The sequence below is a fragment of the Cryptomeria japonica genome, chromosome 3 (genome assembly GCF_030272615.1).
Source record: "Cryptomeria japonica chromosome 3, Sugi_1.0, whole genome shotgun sequence".
NCBI classification, from domain to species: domain Eukaryota; kingdom Viridiplantae; phylum Streptophyta; class Pinopsida; order Cupressales; family Cupressaceae; genus Cryptomeria; species Cryptomeria japonica.
The window spans coordinates 863,905,330-863,920,503 of NC_081407.1; the positions used below are offsets into that span (position 1 = coordinate 863,905,330).

General features: G+C 31.6%; 1 protein-coding gene across 1 annotated transcript; it reads left to right on the forward strand.

Moving 5' to 3' along the window:
• The first annotated feature begins 1,243 nt into the window (after nucleotides 1-1,243).
• On the forward strand, nucleotides 1,244-6,110 carry LOC131029348 (uncharacterized). The gene is made up of 2 exons (XM_057959813.2): nucleotides 1,244-2,232; nucleotides 5,925-6,110. Exons 1-2 carry the CDS (start codon nucleotides 1,366-1,368, stop codon nucleotides 5,973-5,975), a joined length of 918 nt encoding a protein of 305 aa, XP_057815796.2. The 5' UTR covers nucleotides 1,244-1,365; the 3' UTR covers nucleotides 5,976-6,110.
• Nucleotides 6,111-15,174: the final 9,064 nt, after the last annotated feature.

Sequence of the window (15,174 nt, forward strand, 5' to 3'; positions counted from 1 at the left end):
GTAGATATTCATGCAAATTCCCATTTCATTTTGATACCATTTTGATGAAATGTCTTATACTATTGCATAATGACAAGTGCACAATCTTGTGCCAAAATTAGACCAGTTCTTGATTTTTTCCATTCTCATGTATGCATATCTTTGCATATTACCATACATTCAACATAATCCTTGCACTATTTGCACATGCTTGCACACATTTATCCTATTAATATCTCAAACTTCCATATACCTGTCCTAGATCTCAAGACTTACCTAAATTATGGTGATTGACCCCAAAAAGTAAAATTTTAAAATTTAAATTGTCAATTAATTCTCACCCTTTTCCACTAGTCATTAAGAGTTATGTTTATGTGACTATTCAATATGTCTTAGTATTTATAGGATTTGATTCATGCATTTTGAGATCATCAATGAACAATGACCATTCATCTTACAAAAACATTTCAATTTGGAGCCTAAAATTAACAAATATTCATTAGATGTATAATGCATTTGAGACTATGATATTCTCCTAAAGCTACAAGTCACTTTATCAAAACAAATAGCTATGGATAGCTTGACCTCGCAATCTAACAACTTCCATTAGATATTTTTAAATATCAACAACCTTTATGTGCCAATAGATAGCAAAAATCATAATAAAACAAGTCATAAAAATTTATATACTATCATATCAAATATGTGCCTTAAAGATCAATTTCACATTGGAAGAGATTGATCTTAGTGATTGATCCCAAATCACTCGAGATCAACCCAATAAGACTTCTAACTCCATTACAATTGTAAACAACATATGAAAAACATAAATTTTTAGATGTTAAGCAATTAACTTTTCCCTGCATCATTATTAATCAAGAATTCAAAGGGTTCATCTAGATACCCTTATCCTCTTACATTTACTTTTCAAAAATACCAATTCAATATCAATTCCCAAAGTCTATGAACTAATATTTAAATTATAATAAGCACCCTCAATGTTACCATAGCCTTCATACCTTGCTAAGTATATGACAAATAAATCCCTAGGTAGACAGATAGGAGCCCACCCATAAAATCAGCTGCAATAACAAATTCTAAATTTAGCCATTCAGGGAATGGCAGGAAAGAAACATAGCTTCAACGCGTGGAAATACACTGCATCCTAGCGTTAACACGTGTAGAGTGAGTGTGCAAGAATAAGTTGCGTCAGGGTGTCCGTCCAAATACCATTCACATATCCAAACAACCGATCGAACGAAGGCACAACAATATTTTGAGGTCATTTCATTGCTTTATCTCTACCACTGACAATGTTGCAGAAAGGCTCTCTAAGAACCGAAAAAATTGTATCACAGATCACAAAAGCTGAAGTTTCGCAGCATAATGGATCGAAGAGCAGAAGTTTCTTGGAGGAGATCTTTAATGGAGTATTTGACATTTTGTTTAGAGTATACAAAATTTTGTTTGGAGTATTGTAAGAAACATATATATCAAGTGACATGGGTAGTAACATTCTTAACTTCTTGTTTACCATTCATTGGTTTTTTCTCGTTGCTTGTATTTTTGCTGGGAGGTTTTTTGGCTGTTCCTCTGGTTTTGTTCGTTTTCAGCATGGCCTTTATCACAGAGATTCAAGACATCGCACCCCAGATTATGAGGCCTCTTTTGGGTTTTTTGAATTACTTGTTTCTGGGTATTGTCTGCAAGATCCCAAGTTTCAAATACACAGGGTATTTCACAGATGAGCAGAACAAAGACATGATTGAGCAGGTTTTGGATGATCAGAATCGGGAAAATGTATATGAAAATTATGGGCAGATATTTGAAGATTGGAATTGCAGTGAGAGAAACTCAGAAGAAGTTGAACGATTGAATTTCAATGGGGGAGACTCGGAAGAAGTTGAACGTTTGAATTTTAATTGGGAGTGCTCAGAAAGAGAAGAGGAAGATGAATTGGAGCCTCTGGATACCTCTTCTTCGTCTGTGTGCAGTACAACCCCATTTAGTTCTAAACTGAGTTATAATCAAGTGTGTAATAACGAAGCAGGATCTCAGCAATTTGAGGACTGTAATTCTCTGCATATAAATCCATCGAAGGGGAATATGAATATGAAGATGGATGGTTGGGTTTGTAAGGAATCGATGAGGTTGAGGAAGAATTATTACAGAGAGCTTCAAGCATTGAAACACACACCCCTTTCAGAATACAGACGATATGAGTCTGAGGATGATGAATGGCAACCGACACGGGTAATAAGCCTGCCTTCAAATTACTTCTAGTTTAAAAATCTAGATTCTGTGATCTTTATAATTTTTTATCTAAATTTGTTCACTTCCATTTATTTTTGTTAGTGTAATATATTTATTTAAGTAATAGAATGAACACTCATTTATTAAAAAAAATAAAAATTTCATGTTAAATTTTAGCAGGGCCTCTTTTGGGATCATAGACTAAGTTGTTTCTCCCTCTAATGGAGGACGTTTGATAGGCTAATGGTAGCGAGGAGAGTTATAAAGAGAGATATTGGATAACAAAACCTCACTCACATAAATTTAATGTCTAATATTTTTAACAATGTTGCATCAATAGTTATTAGTTATGATTAAGACTTAACTATCGATCTCACCTTCTTCTTCTTCTTTTTTTGGTCTTTTTAGCGACCTCAATAAAAAAAATAAAAAAAGCATGCAGATGTGGCATCATATTTGATAATGGAGCCTTGAAACCTTCGTTACAAGTAGAGGATTTGCAAAACTTAGGCATCTCACTAACTACAAGATTATGTCTAGTTGGGCATTTCATTTGCATTATCTTAAACTTGAATGATATGTATAATGATATGTATGTCTAGTCAAGAATCCCATCAACTACATGATTTATGTCTAGTCAAATGTCTTCTTGACTACATGATTACATTTTGTTGAGCTCTAATAGGGAGTTCCATCATCTCTGATTTATGTCTAGTCAGATGTTTTCTTGACTACATGATTACATTTTGTTGAGCTCTAATTGGGAGTTTCATCATCTCTAAAATTGCATGATGTGTATATCTAGTTGATCGTCTCATTAAATACACATTATATCTATCTCTAATTAAGTATCACATCAAATACATCATGTGCACATCTAGTTAAGCATCCCTTTAAATCCAAACATTAAATTCATGATGTGTACATCTCTAGTCGTATCTCTCATTGATTGCATGATATGAATTTATCTATTCATATATCACATCAAATCCAACCCTACATAATATGTAATTATAGTTAGAATATCTCGTCATCTAGTTAGTCATTCCATCGAATCTAAACTTTTGTGTACATCTAGTAAGGTATCATATTAACTACATGATAAATACATGTCTAGTTGGGCATCCCCTTAAATCTAGACCTATGTTATATGTATACCTAGCTATGCATCATGTTGACTACAAATTTGCATGGTATTTACTTCTAGTTAGCCATCCCTTTTTATAAGCCTACATGATGGTTTGCATGAAAATGGGAAGCCAAAAGGGGTTAACACTAGTTTTTTTCTTAAAATTAATAAAATTAAACGTTGAGTAATTTGACATATTTATGTTCAAATTTTGATGATGTGATAAGAAAAATAATTCTCATTTTGCAGCTCTCTCATCCTGATGATGGATCATTGAGTATGATTTGAAATGTTGAATTTGTGCAATTGAATCTAGAAGCAAAGACAATAATAATACTAGTGCTTAGAATATAGCTTTTTAAAATGCTAATTAAGAATTGAGGAGATTAATATCCTCAAGCTTTGAAAGCACAAAAAGTGGTCATGTTTGTTTATCCAAAATATTGCATAATGTTATGTGCGTTCCCCACCCCTTTTTTCTACTTTCTATTAATTATTATATAAATCAATTTGGATTTTTTTTTATTAATGTTTCAAGTGTAAACATCATATAAAATAAAAAATAGAGCATAGTCCCCTTACTTTTGAGAAAAAAAATAAAAAATAAAAAATATTGTGTAGAATGCGATGTAGAATGTGATATTTTTTAGAATATTAGAAATAGTAAACAAAAAAGAACTTATATATTTGTTTAGCCTATATCATCTAAATTGAAGACCATGGAAGGTCTTATCCCATAATATTTCTTTCAGACCATGCAAGGTCTTATCAGAATAGGAAATGAGAGTTTCCATACCTTGGTATCATATTGATTTTAAACAAATGGCAAAAAAAAAAAAAAAAAAACACTTCTAAGATATTATTAACAAATAGAAAAAAAAAACACTTCTAAGATAGACACAATCATATACATTTCATCTATATAAAGATAAATACAATCATATACATCATGTTTTAACATCCTTAAACATATTGTCAAGACTATGTCAAAAATTCTTGCTATCACTATACTGGTCTTTGTCGGATCTCACCACTTCAACTATGAGATCATCTCCATGATTAACATGAAATCTTTGTGCTTTTTGGAAGTTAAGGTCTCTTTCCAGTATCTCAAGTGGATTCTTCTTGTTAGATTGCTTTCAGTATTGTATATTATTTTCCCTATCTAAAGGTCAATGCATTCCATATTTTTAGCTTAGTCTTGTCAACCTCTACTATCTCTTTTTTAAGCAAAATATTCATTGTGATTGTTTACAAAAATATAAAAGAACATGTTCTCATAGACTCTATTATTACTCTCATTGTACCTTGTAAGATATCTTCATTTCTAGCTTTCCAAATTTCCCAGTGATTTTCTTTTTTAAAATGAAAAACAATCCACTTATTTTTTTATTAAAAATGAAGATGCAATAAGAAATCAAGACCTTAATATATTCATATAATTATTTTAAAGTTGTAACGGTGAGTTTTTGAAGATTTTATACTAGAATACATAAATTTAATTGAGATAATACTCAACATTTGTTATTTTTTTTATATTTATTTTATTAAACATGTTTTAGCATCCAAATTTAATATGCAGCCTTTAGTATCCGTGAATTCAAATTTGTCCTAATCCTTTGAATTTACCAATTGTAAAGGTAAGTGACATTGGATTGTTCAAAACTAGAACATGCACACATTATGAAAAATGTATATGATCGATAATGTATGTCTATTGCATTATCATTTTCAAAATGTGGACATGTTTTTAAAAACCTCAAACCTTCTGTATTTATGTAATCTATCTTTAAGCATCCTATTTTTACTTTAAACTTATATGATATTTAATTTTTTTATGCATTTCTTTAACTATAAACCAATATAATATATTCATCTATCTAGGCATCCTATCCACTCCAAATACATGTGAAATTTATGTCTACTTGTATCAATTTGATTCGACTCCAAAATGGTTGATAGTTGACGCTTCTTAACTAAAAACTTTCATCATATTAATAAATACTCAACCTTTTCTTTAGTTGCAAATGCATGCACATAATATTTATTTCGGTGCACAAACAATGTCTATTTTAAAATCACTTCAATATGATGTTTTTGGGATAATAGATGTTTTAAAATCATGTAATTAATGATACATGTGTAGTTGATTGTTAACATTTTTCACAATATCTTATTGTTTTAGTTAAAGTTGAAGGATAATACAAAAAATTATTGATTAGAATTATATGAAAAAAAAAATCTTTGATTTCATTTAAATTTTATTTATTAGTTTTAAAGTGATTTTATTTTTCAAAATATATTTATCTTGAGTTTTAATTTTTTTTTGAACAAATAAGGTGGTGAAATAGTATATAGTAAACAAGTGAAGAATATTTTTTTTACATGTTGAAGAAGCATATAAGTAGAAGATATAAATTGAAAAAGATTAGATTTTTATGAATGTTAATTACTTTTAAGTTATATTTTGTATCTTAAGTATAAATGTTAATAACACTTGTCTTTGTGTATCTTTTATTATTTGTAAACATAAATGACTTCATTTTTTTCTTGTGTTCTACAGTTCTATGAATTGCTAGAATTTTGGCGGAAGAAAGAGAAAAACTGGACATAACCCAAAATTTCTTAATTTGTGTTAGAAAAATAGAAATTCATATTGTTTAAATAATACATTGATTATTGATATTGAAAAATAAAAAATGTTATTTGAAGTGAAAAATATTTCCCAATGATGGGTTAATATGTGATTTTAGAGTAAGATGTTGAAGAAGCTTAAGTGATGCAATGATCAATAAATTATGTTTACTTGTAGAATATGAATACTTGAGTTGATAGAAACTTGTTATTAATCACTATGATTGAATTTGCATATATGTATATAATAGCTAAGTTAGAATTGTGCAATGGTGTGCATCTTTAGTATGTAGGAATGATTGATTTGGTTAATCTTGGGGTTAGATCAATCTGTGGATGGGAATAACCTAGTTAGTCATTCTATTATTAACTTTATGAGAATAATATGGGAATAGAATAAATGGGGAGTATACCAAATTAAGAAATGAAGTGGGTGGACATACGACTCACACTTGAATTAGGGGTGGTGAATTCTTCGGCCAAAGTAGTGTAGGTTTCCACTCTCGATTCACTGTGATCTAGGTTTACATACTAGATAGGGAACGTCATACATGTAGGTTGTAGCCAATGTGTGGTAGCTCTAGATATGTAGGACACAACACTATGCTCACAAGGCTTTTATTATGAGGTCACCAAACCAATCTCTTCATTGAAGGGTTAGGTGACATCAATTACAAGAGGCACAGGGGACTGTAAAGTCTTAGTTGTGTGAAAAAGCGCTTGAGTGATGCTCTTCTTCATACAGTTAGCGGTTGGAATTTAAGGATGTATACCAAAAAGGACATATGGACCATTTGTTTCTCTTATGTTTCATTAAGCTCATAGAAGCTATGTATCTACTCAAATATTACTAAAGTAAATGAAAATTTGAAAATTAAATGTAAGTGATTTCATATGTTTATAAATATGATATTGTACATGAATTATGATGCAATGGAAAAGTTGAAATGGGATTTATAAATCAAATATGCATCTTGTTTATGAAATGGAAAAAGAAAAAATTTGTTACTTGTATGTTGGCAATTTATTTCTTTGGCTTGTGGGTTAAAACTTGGTGAATTGAATGGGTGGGATGGCGAGCATGTTATAGAGAAGAGTTTACTTCACACAAGGTGCAAATGTGAAGGTAAAGTTTACAATGTTAAAATTGATAGTGGTAGCACTAATAATCTTGTTCTAGAGGAGATGGTTAACAAATTGGAATTTGAGAGAAGGAAACATCCACATCCATATTAGATTGCATGGTTGTATAAATAACATAGAGCCTTGATCAATGACAAATGTTTAGTGAAGTTCAAAATTAAGAATTACCATGATGACGCACAATGTGATATCATGTCTATAGGAGCTAAGATTGGTCTCTGATACTATGTAGAAGTTGATGATCAACTACAAGATCCAAGAATAATCTATAATAAAAGTACCTATCACATAAAAGAGATCAAGCAAAGATTGTATGCTCTATAACAACCAAATAATTATGTATTAATGAACAAAAGAATAGAAGATTCAATATTGGAGGTATAATTACAATGAATGAAGAATTTTTTAATAGAGAGCAAGAGATGCCCAGATCCTAAAGTTAGAATAACTCAAGAAATGAAAAGTAGGAGCTAAATTAAGCTTAGCTACAAGCTAAAAAGCTAACAAGAAGTACCTCTAAGTGAATTCGGACTAAAAGAGCATAATACATAGATAAAACAAAGCACTCAAGTTTAGCTTAAAGGAAAAATCAATTAAAGGAGTTGATTAATAAATAATTATTGTGAAGTAGGGAATTAGGAAAAAGCAGATCATGACATATAAAATCCAACCACAAAAGCAAAAATGTCATAAAAATAACCTAATCACAATCAATGAAAGTATGAAATGAAATTCTTTAAAGAAACGTAAACTAGCGTGGACATTCCTTCCATTCCCTTCCATTGTTCTTATTTCTCCTTCAAATGTGTGTGGATCTCACCTACAAAGAAAGTGTATTTGAAATCAAGATTATGGCAAGATGATAGCAATATGATTAAGACAGCGTAAGGATACTTGAAATGTGGTTGTTAAAATTATTGAAATTGAATATAATTTATAGACTTTGAACGTGCAAAATTGAACAGTTGAGACCAATTCAAATTAATGGCTAAGAATTGATGTATTGTAGCACAAATCATACTAATTGATTGAGAAATCAATGGAGTGAAAATAGCCACTTCAAATTCATGGAAGGGAAGGCCAAATTAATGGGGGAAAGATGAAGCACAAATAGTGGAAAAAGATGTCATATGACAAATATGACAAAATGAGTGAATTGTGGATGGCAATTTTCCATTCAAAAATGAGGAAAGTGGAAGACTAGAAAAGAGGAGTAGAAGTGGGGGATAAATTAATAAATATTTATTTATTAATTTCTCCCACAAATCTCATAATCAGACAACTAAATAAATAATATTTAATTGTAAAATAGGAAAATGGGAATTAGGATAATGAACTAATTCATAATTCATAAAACAAATTAGTTAGGATAAAGGGATAAATACTTGAAGAATTATTAAACCCTAGATAGGAAAAGGGATAAATGGGAGAAATAATTAAAGAATTAAATTAAACCCTAAGTAGAATGATAAATGAATTGGGTTAAACAATGCCATGATATTATTAAAAGAGATGATGAACATGATCAACAAAACAATTGATAAGGACCAAGTTGATAATGATAGGGACCGGTCTGACAAATCGATCAAAATTGACAAGGATTGATGGAAACTGGCAAAGATTGATAATTATAAATGATGATTGATAATTGATAAGGATCGATGATAATTAAATCAATATTGATAGAAATTGATAATGATTGAAAATGATAAATGATGTTTAATTAACATTAAAATTTGATCATGTTTATGAAACAATTGAGATTGACATCGAGAAGACCCAATTCAAATTCGAGAAAATGGGATCGAATAGGAAAAGAATGCAAAATAATGACACAATGTTAATAGATGATAAAGATCAAATGTGTAACATAGAAGAAACGTTAGTTAGTGTGAAAACCCTAAAATAAGGTAATGTGGAAATGATAAAGTATGATACCGCAAGTGTTGACCATTTTTAGGTGCCTACATTTTGCCCCTCTTTGAGACAATGAGATTTAGAGTGTTGTTTTGAAGAATACTAAAGATAAATCGCATTAAACATTGCCCAAGAAATGATGGGTTACAAGGGTGCCCCCTTGAGAAATTGAGCGAAAAAATTAGAGAATAGGAAAATTTGTCAAAAATAATGCCAGGACTAGGCCAAGAGGATTGCAATGTTTGATGGAAGAAATGTTGGTAAGAAGAAATCAGATAAAGAATAATTAGTGGTGAAGAAACCTTGCTTTCACAAATGCAAAAAAGTAGGTGAGAGCCTTTATTTAATATGGAAAAATGGATGCGGTGCACCATAGCATTGAAGGCTATGGCGATAATGCAATCCCTTTTGTATTAAACAAACATGTTACAAACAAGGAATGTTGCAATCATCCTAAGATATTATGTGTGTCAAAGGTGAAGGTATGTGCGAGAACCACAACGTGAATATTCCAACATAGTCACACAAGACAAACTTGCCCCATAATTTTATGAAACACTCCATAAATAGAAAACAAAAAACACGAGACCATGAGCTATCCTAGCCACTCTAAATCACTTAGTGTCATCATCGAGTAACATAGGAATATGATAAAGGATAAATCAATGAAAGGTAAGACACACGAATTTAAACAAGTCAAACAACCATTTTGATCTTCATTTTCAAAATTTATAATGTTGGTTTCATGATAGGATGACAATGTTGCCTAGTTTCAAGGAATGTAGTGCCCTATCTAAGACAGGACACAGTTTGGTTTTGAGTATACCACACCCTATATAAGACACATGATAATTAACAAATGACCAATGATGTTAATGTTGTTTGATTGATATGAAAATTTTGATTAGTTTGAATGTTTGGTTGATTGAATACTTCATCTGTTGATGCATGATTTGTTAAGCACAATGTTTGTCGTGTTTTTTGTTTGATGTCTGCTTAAATGTTTGTCTTTGCAAGAGACAATTTATTGATGAAATGAAAATGATTGTTTTTTGGGTTTTTTATTGTTTTCCAATTTTTTAGGGTTTTTGAACTTTTTGATATTTTTGTGCTTTGTTCGAACATTTTATGAATTTTTTTGGATTATTTTAGGTTGTTTTTTTTTAAGTTTATTTATTTTTTCAAGATTGAATTTTATTTCAAGTGATTTTTCAGGACTTTATTTGATATTTATTAATCTTTTTAGGACTTTATTTGATTTTTATTGATTTTTTTTTTAGACTTTATTTGATTTTTATTGATTTTTTTCAGGACTTTATTTTATTTGTGTTTAGTTTTCTTTGCCCCCAGTGTCTAGCAAGGAAAGGAATATGAAAAAGGGATAAATAAGCTTTCCAAGTTGGTGGATAGAGAGAAGATAGATGTCATTTATTATGGAGACAAAGCGGATTCAATTTCCAAGGGCTATCACGCGATGGGATACTGGATATGACAATGTAAAGCAATGGAATGGCATGAGGGACATGTCAAAAGGTTTTTGAAACCATAGTTTGCATTTTACATCCTTATGTCAAATCAAGATCAAGGGATGAAAAAGAGTGTATGGCGGTGACAAGATATGGATAGGATAAGCAAGATCAAAAATGGATAAGAGACATGAATAGGATAAGGATGTGATAGGATAAGGAATAGTGACAAAAGGTTGCAATAAGATAAGGAATATGTACAAAAGGCTATAATAAGCCAATGGATAAAGACCAAAAGTTGTGATAGATTGAAAGTTGTGAACACGATGCATGACTTTCATGAATATCCTCGACCTTGTCAAGATCAAAGGTGGAAAAGGGAATATGGACATGAGCGACGATAGGATAAATGACAAGGGTACGATAGGATAGGATAGGATAAAATGGACAAAACCTACCCCTAAGTATGGCATGCAAGAAGATGAAAGATTATGCATGACACCTATTTTCCAGGTTTTCATCATGGCACTTTCCCAAGGCGCCTATTTGCCAGGTTTTCACCAGAGGATGAATTATTTTTCTTCTCTTTTTTTTTCTTTTTTCCTTTTTCATTTTTTTTTTCAATTTCACACAAGGCACCTGTTTGCCAGGTTTTCATTGGTGGAAAAATTATTTCTCTTTACTATTTTCTTTTTTTTTCTTTTCTTTTTTTTTCTCTTCTTTTTTTTTCTTTTCTTTTTTTTCTTTTCTTTTTTTTGACATTTTTGAAAAAACTGGACACATGATAGGGGGTGGAAGGACTCAAGCATCTTGTTGTTTGGATAGTACCTTTAAAAATGGACCAAGAATATTAAAAGTATGCTCAAAGACTTTGGCAGGATAATGGCATGGAAATGAGATGGGACTAAGGTCAGGATTCATGCAAAAGATTGGAGGGTATGTGTGGGATCATGGTGGGCCAAATAGGCCCTTAAGTGGCAATGAAAATAAAAAAAAATAGAGTTAGGCAACTTGACCAAAAAATTTGAATAAGTTACCAACATTATTTCAAAATATGTAAGAATAGAATCTATATAAAATTGAATGTAGTTTCTAAGCTACTAGTTGTTTTTTGAAAAAAAAATCTCTTTGATGAAAATTTGAAATTTCAATGTAGTAGTACTAAAATTTTAGGAAAAAGATAAGAAGCATGTGTCTATCTGACCACCCTAACCACAATCAAATCATAATATTTTTTTTATAAGATTTTAGATATAAGTAGAAGCTTATGTCCAGATGTGACACATTTTTTTTATATATTTTTTAAATAAATAATTAATTATGATTTTTTTAATACTTTTTAAAAATATAAAGAACTCATATATTTGGCCACCATAACTTGCTCAAAACTTTATGAAAAATATTTTTTTCTAATCCTATAGTATACAAATCATAGAATGTGACACATGTTTTGGATTCAAAAAATGTGATATCGTTTGAAAGTTATAGATATTTTTCTACCAGCCTATCAAATGAGACTTTAGTCAAGATATTACCACTTTTTGGCCCCTCATGATCTTGCACATACCCTGGATCAGAGAGACAAGAGGGTGGAATATATGCATTGGATAATGGATAGGGTATTGGAATAATTATGCTTGAGTAGATGGAAATGTTGGCAAGATTAACATTGTCAAACACCTTGAGGGTTGGTGGATTGATGGAGGAAAAGTGGATCTCATATTTTGAGATTTGGATGGAAGAAACGCTATGGATTTTGGGACATAAGGACCCAAAATGGATGAAGGAGGTGATGGAGGAATAGCAATTTTGGATTCCAATCTGGATTTTTCTTTAGACTATTGTGCTTCAAGGAGACGCTTAGGAATCCACATTGTTTTTAATTTTTCATGCTTTTGTGTTTCCTTGGAATGCATTGCTTGCACAAGGGATTTAGGAACCCATATAGATTTTTACTTTTCTTTTTGAGCAATTGGCCTTTGTGGCCTTTTGGATTTTTCTTTTTCTTTTTGGATCATATTTTTCTTTGTTTTTACATGTCAATTAGATTGGACATGTTGATCCTTGATTGTATGCAGATTTTTAGACTTGTGACTTTTATGCTTGGCATCCAAATTTCTTGGAGGAGGAAAATATATATATGGATGGATATGAAATATATGAAGGTATTTTGGATGGGTGGAACATTCTCAAATATGTGTGCCTTTGCTAACCTTGAATACGAGATGAACAGGTATAAGGATCTAAGATGGATGGAAGGGATGAAAGGGGAGACATATATTTGGATTTAGGTTTGGTAGGGATACCAGCACCTAGAGGAATGTCACTAAGGGCATGTCCATTAAGGTTTTATTTGATATGGATGGGTTATTAATTGTGAAGGTCTACCCATTTGCCTTTATAAATATTTTGACCTATAGGATACTCTTTTCTTTGGAAAGAATTCGCAAGTCCATTATGTGGTAGATATGATATGAAACAAATGATGGGATCATGAAATGGATTGGACTAGACCAAATTGGAGGAACCCATTGTGCATGTAGAGGATTCAAGAACATTTTGCGCCAACATGTTAGGATCATGAGGGGGATCAGGATCATGAGGGGAATCAAGATCAATGATAGGCTCTTTGTGAGATAGAGTGGGAGGAATAATGGGATCATCAAAAGAAATAAAATCTCAGAGTGTATATGGAGGATTGGGATGTGGAGATGGAAGAAAAAAGGGGTCTTGTGGAGGATCTAAAGGGACATAACATCTTGTGGAGGATTTGAAAGTGAAGGGATAATTTGATCTTTACAAGGAGGGGGATCATCAAATTACACTTTAAAGGAACTCTACTCTTGACTTTAAATGGGATCATTAAGAAGAATGGAAGGGATGTCTTGACCTTTCTTGAGGAGTGGAATGCCAATGGGACTTGAAAATATGTTGTGCTATTGGATAGAATGGATAGGAATAGGGGGATCATCAAAGAAAATGAGACCTTGGTCAACAAATCAATGGGCGTGTTCGTTCTTGGTATCTTGATCTTGATCTTTGTGCTTTGAATCTTCCTCCTGACATGGGGTATGATTTTGAATATGAATGGGGTATTTTGAGAAGGAACCAATGTTTTGACATGAGGGATATGGAATTTGAATGGGATCCTCTAGAATAGGTTTAATGGAAAATGAAGCACATGGTGGCATTGAGTCTAGCATATCCAAAGCATGGCAAAGACTTGCATCTTGGAAATATATTATGGATATACCTTGGTGGATTTCATCCTTGGGTGTATCATTTGATGAGGATGATATGGGAGGTTCTTGCAAAGCTTCAAAAGGTGTAGGAATAGAGGCCACTGGAGAGTCAATTTTCTTATGGGGGGATGAACCATTGCCAAACATGTGTATATGATTTTGATCTTTGTTGGAAGAATTGCCTAGAATAATCTTTAGGAGATTTTTCAGAGAGCTAGCTTTATTTGGAGAAGCATTTGAAGCGTTACAGGGTTTTGACTTGGTTGGGTTTTGATTTTAAATTTTTTGAAAGGGATTTAGTTTTGGTTTGGTGTTACATTTTGATTTTGGGTTGGTTTTTTGTTGAATGGGATTTTATTTGGGGCTTGGTTGAATTGGTCTGACATGTTTAAAATCTGGTTTTGGTTGAAGGATATGTGCATTACAAATTTTGTGTTTGAGGTTGGGATGATGGGAATGTGGAGATTGGGTAGTTTTGAGAGATGTGTATGTTGGAATAGTATGGAGGATAGGTTACTTGTGAAGGTTGAATCTAATAAGAACATGAAGGTTGGTATGACTTTGATGTTGATTCAATAGGAGGAGAAATAATTTGATTGGAATATGAAGGTTGATATATTTGTCTAGCCTCAAAAGAAAATGAAGTTTGGTATGATTCAAATCATAATTCTAATTCTTATTCTGAGTATGATTCTCTTATGATTGGTGGTATTTTGGCTTTAACTTCCCTCATCATTTTCTCTAACCAAACCAAATGTGGGCTAGGACTAGTCTTTTTGAACAAAGATTTTGATGTTTTGGATGCAAACTTAAGGTTTGGTTTTGAATGTTTGTTTTGTTTAAGGGCGATCTAGTTTGAACACTACCAAATCCTGGTTGCATATGTACAAAATTTGGTTCAAAATTTGGTGGTGGTCTTAACTAAATCATGTCATATTTTGTTTGTGTGTATAATATAATGGACCCACATTTGGATTGAGACTTGGTTGCATGGTATTGCCTTGTGGTTGGGTCATATTGTATTGTGATTGTCTCAACTGGGTATCATCCATTGGAATAAACATGGGTTGGTATGTCAAATCTTGTTGTCTCCAAGAAACTTGGGATGTCACTTCAAGAAGCATGTCACTATGTAGTATTTTTGGGATTTTTGGATTTTAAGGATGCAATTCAACTAAGGGAATGACAAATGAAACATAAAAGGAAAATAATGCAACTTATGTTTTTGGACTTTTTTAAATTTTGAAATGATAATGAAATGCAACTAAGTGCAACCTTAGAGGATGCTAATGCAATCTATGACAATGCATCCTATGTTTTTGTTGTTTTTCAAGATTTGGAAAACTTTTGGAATGCAAGTCTAAAGAGATACCCTAGGGAATTGAAATGGAATCGAGACCTTTCAAGGACA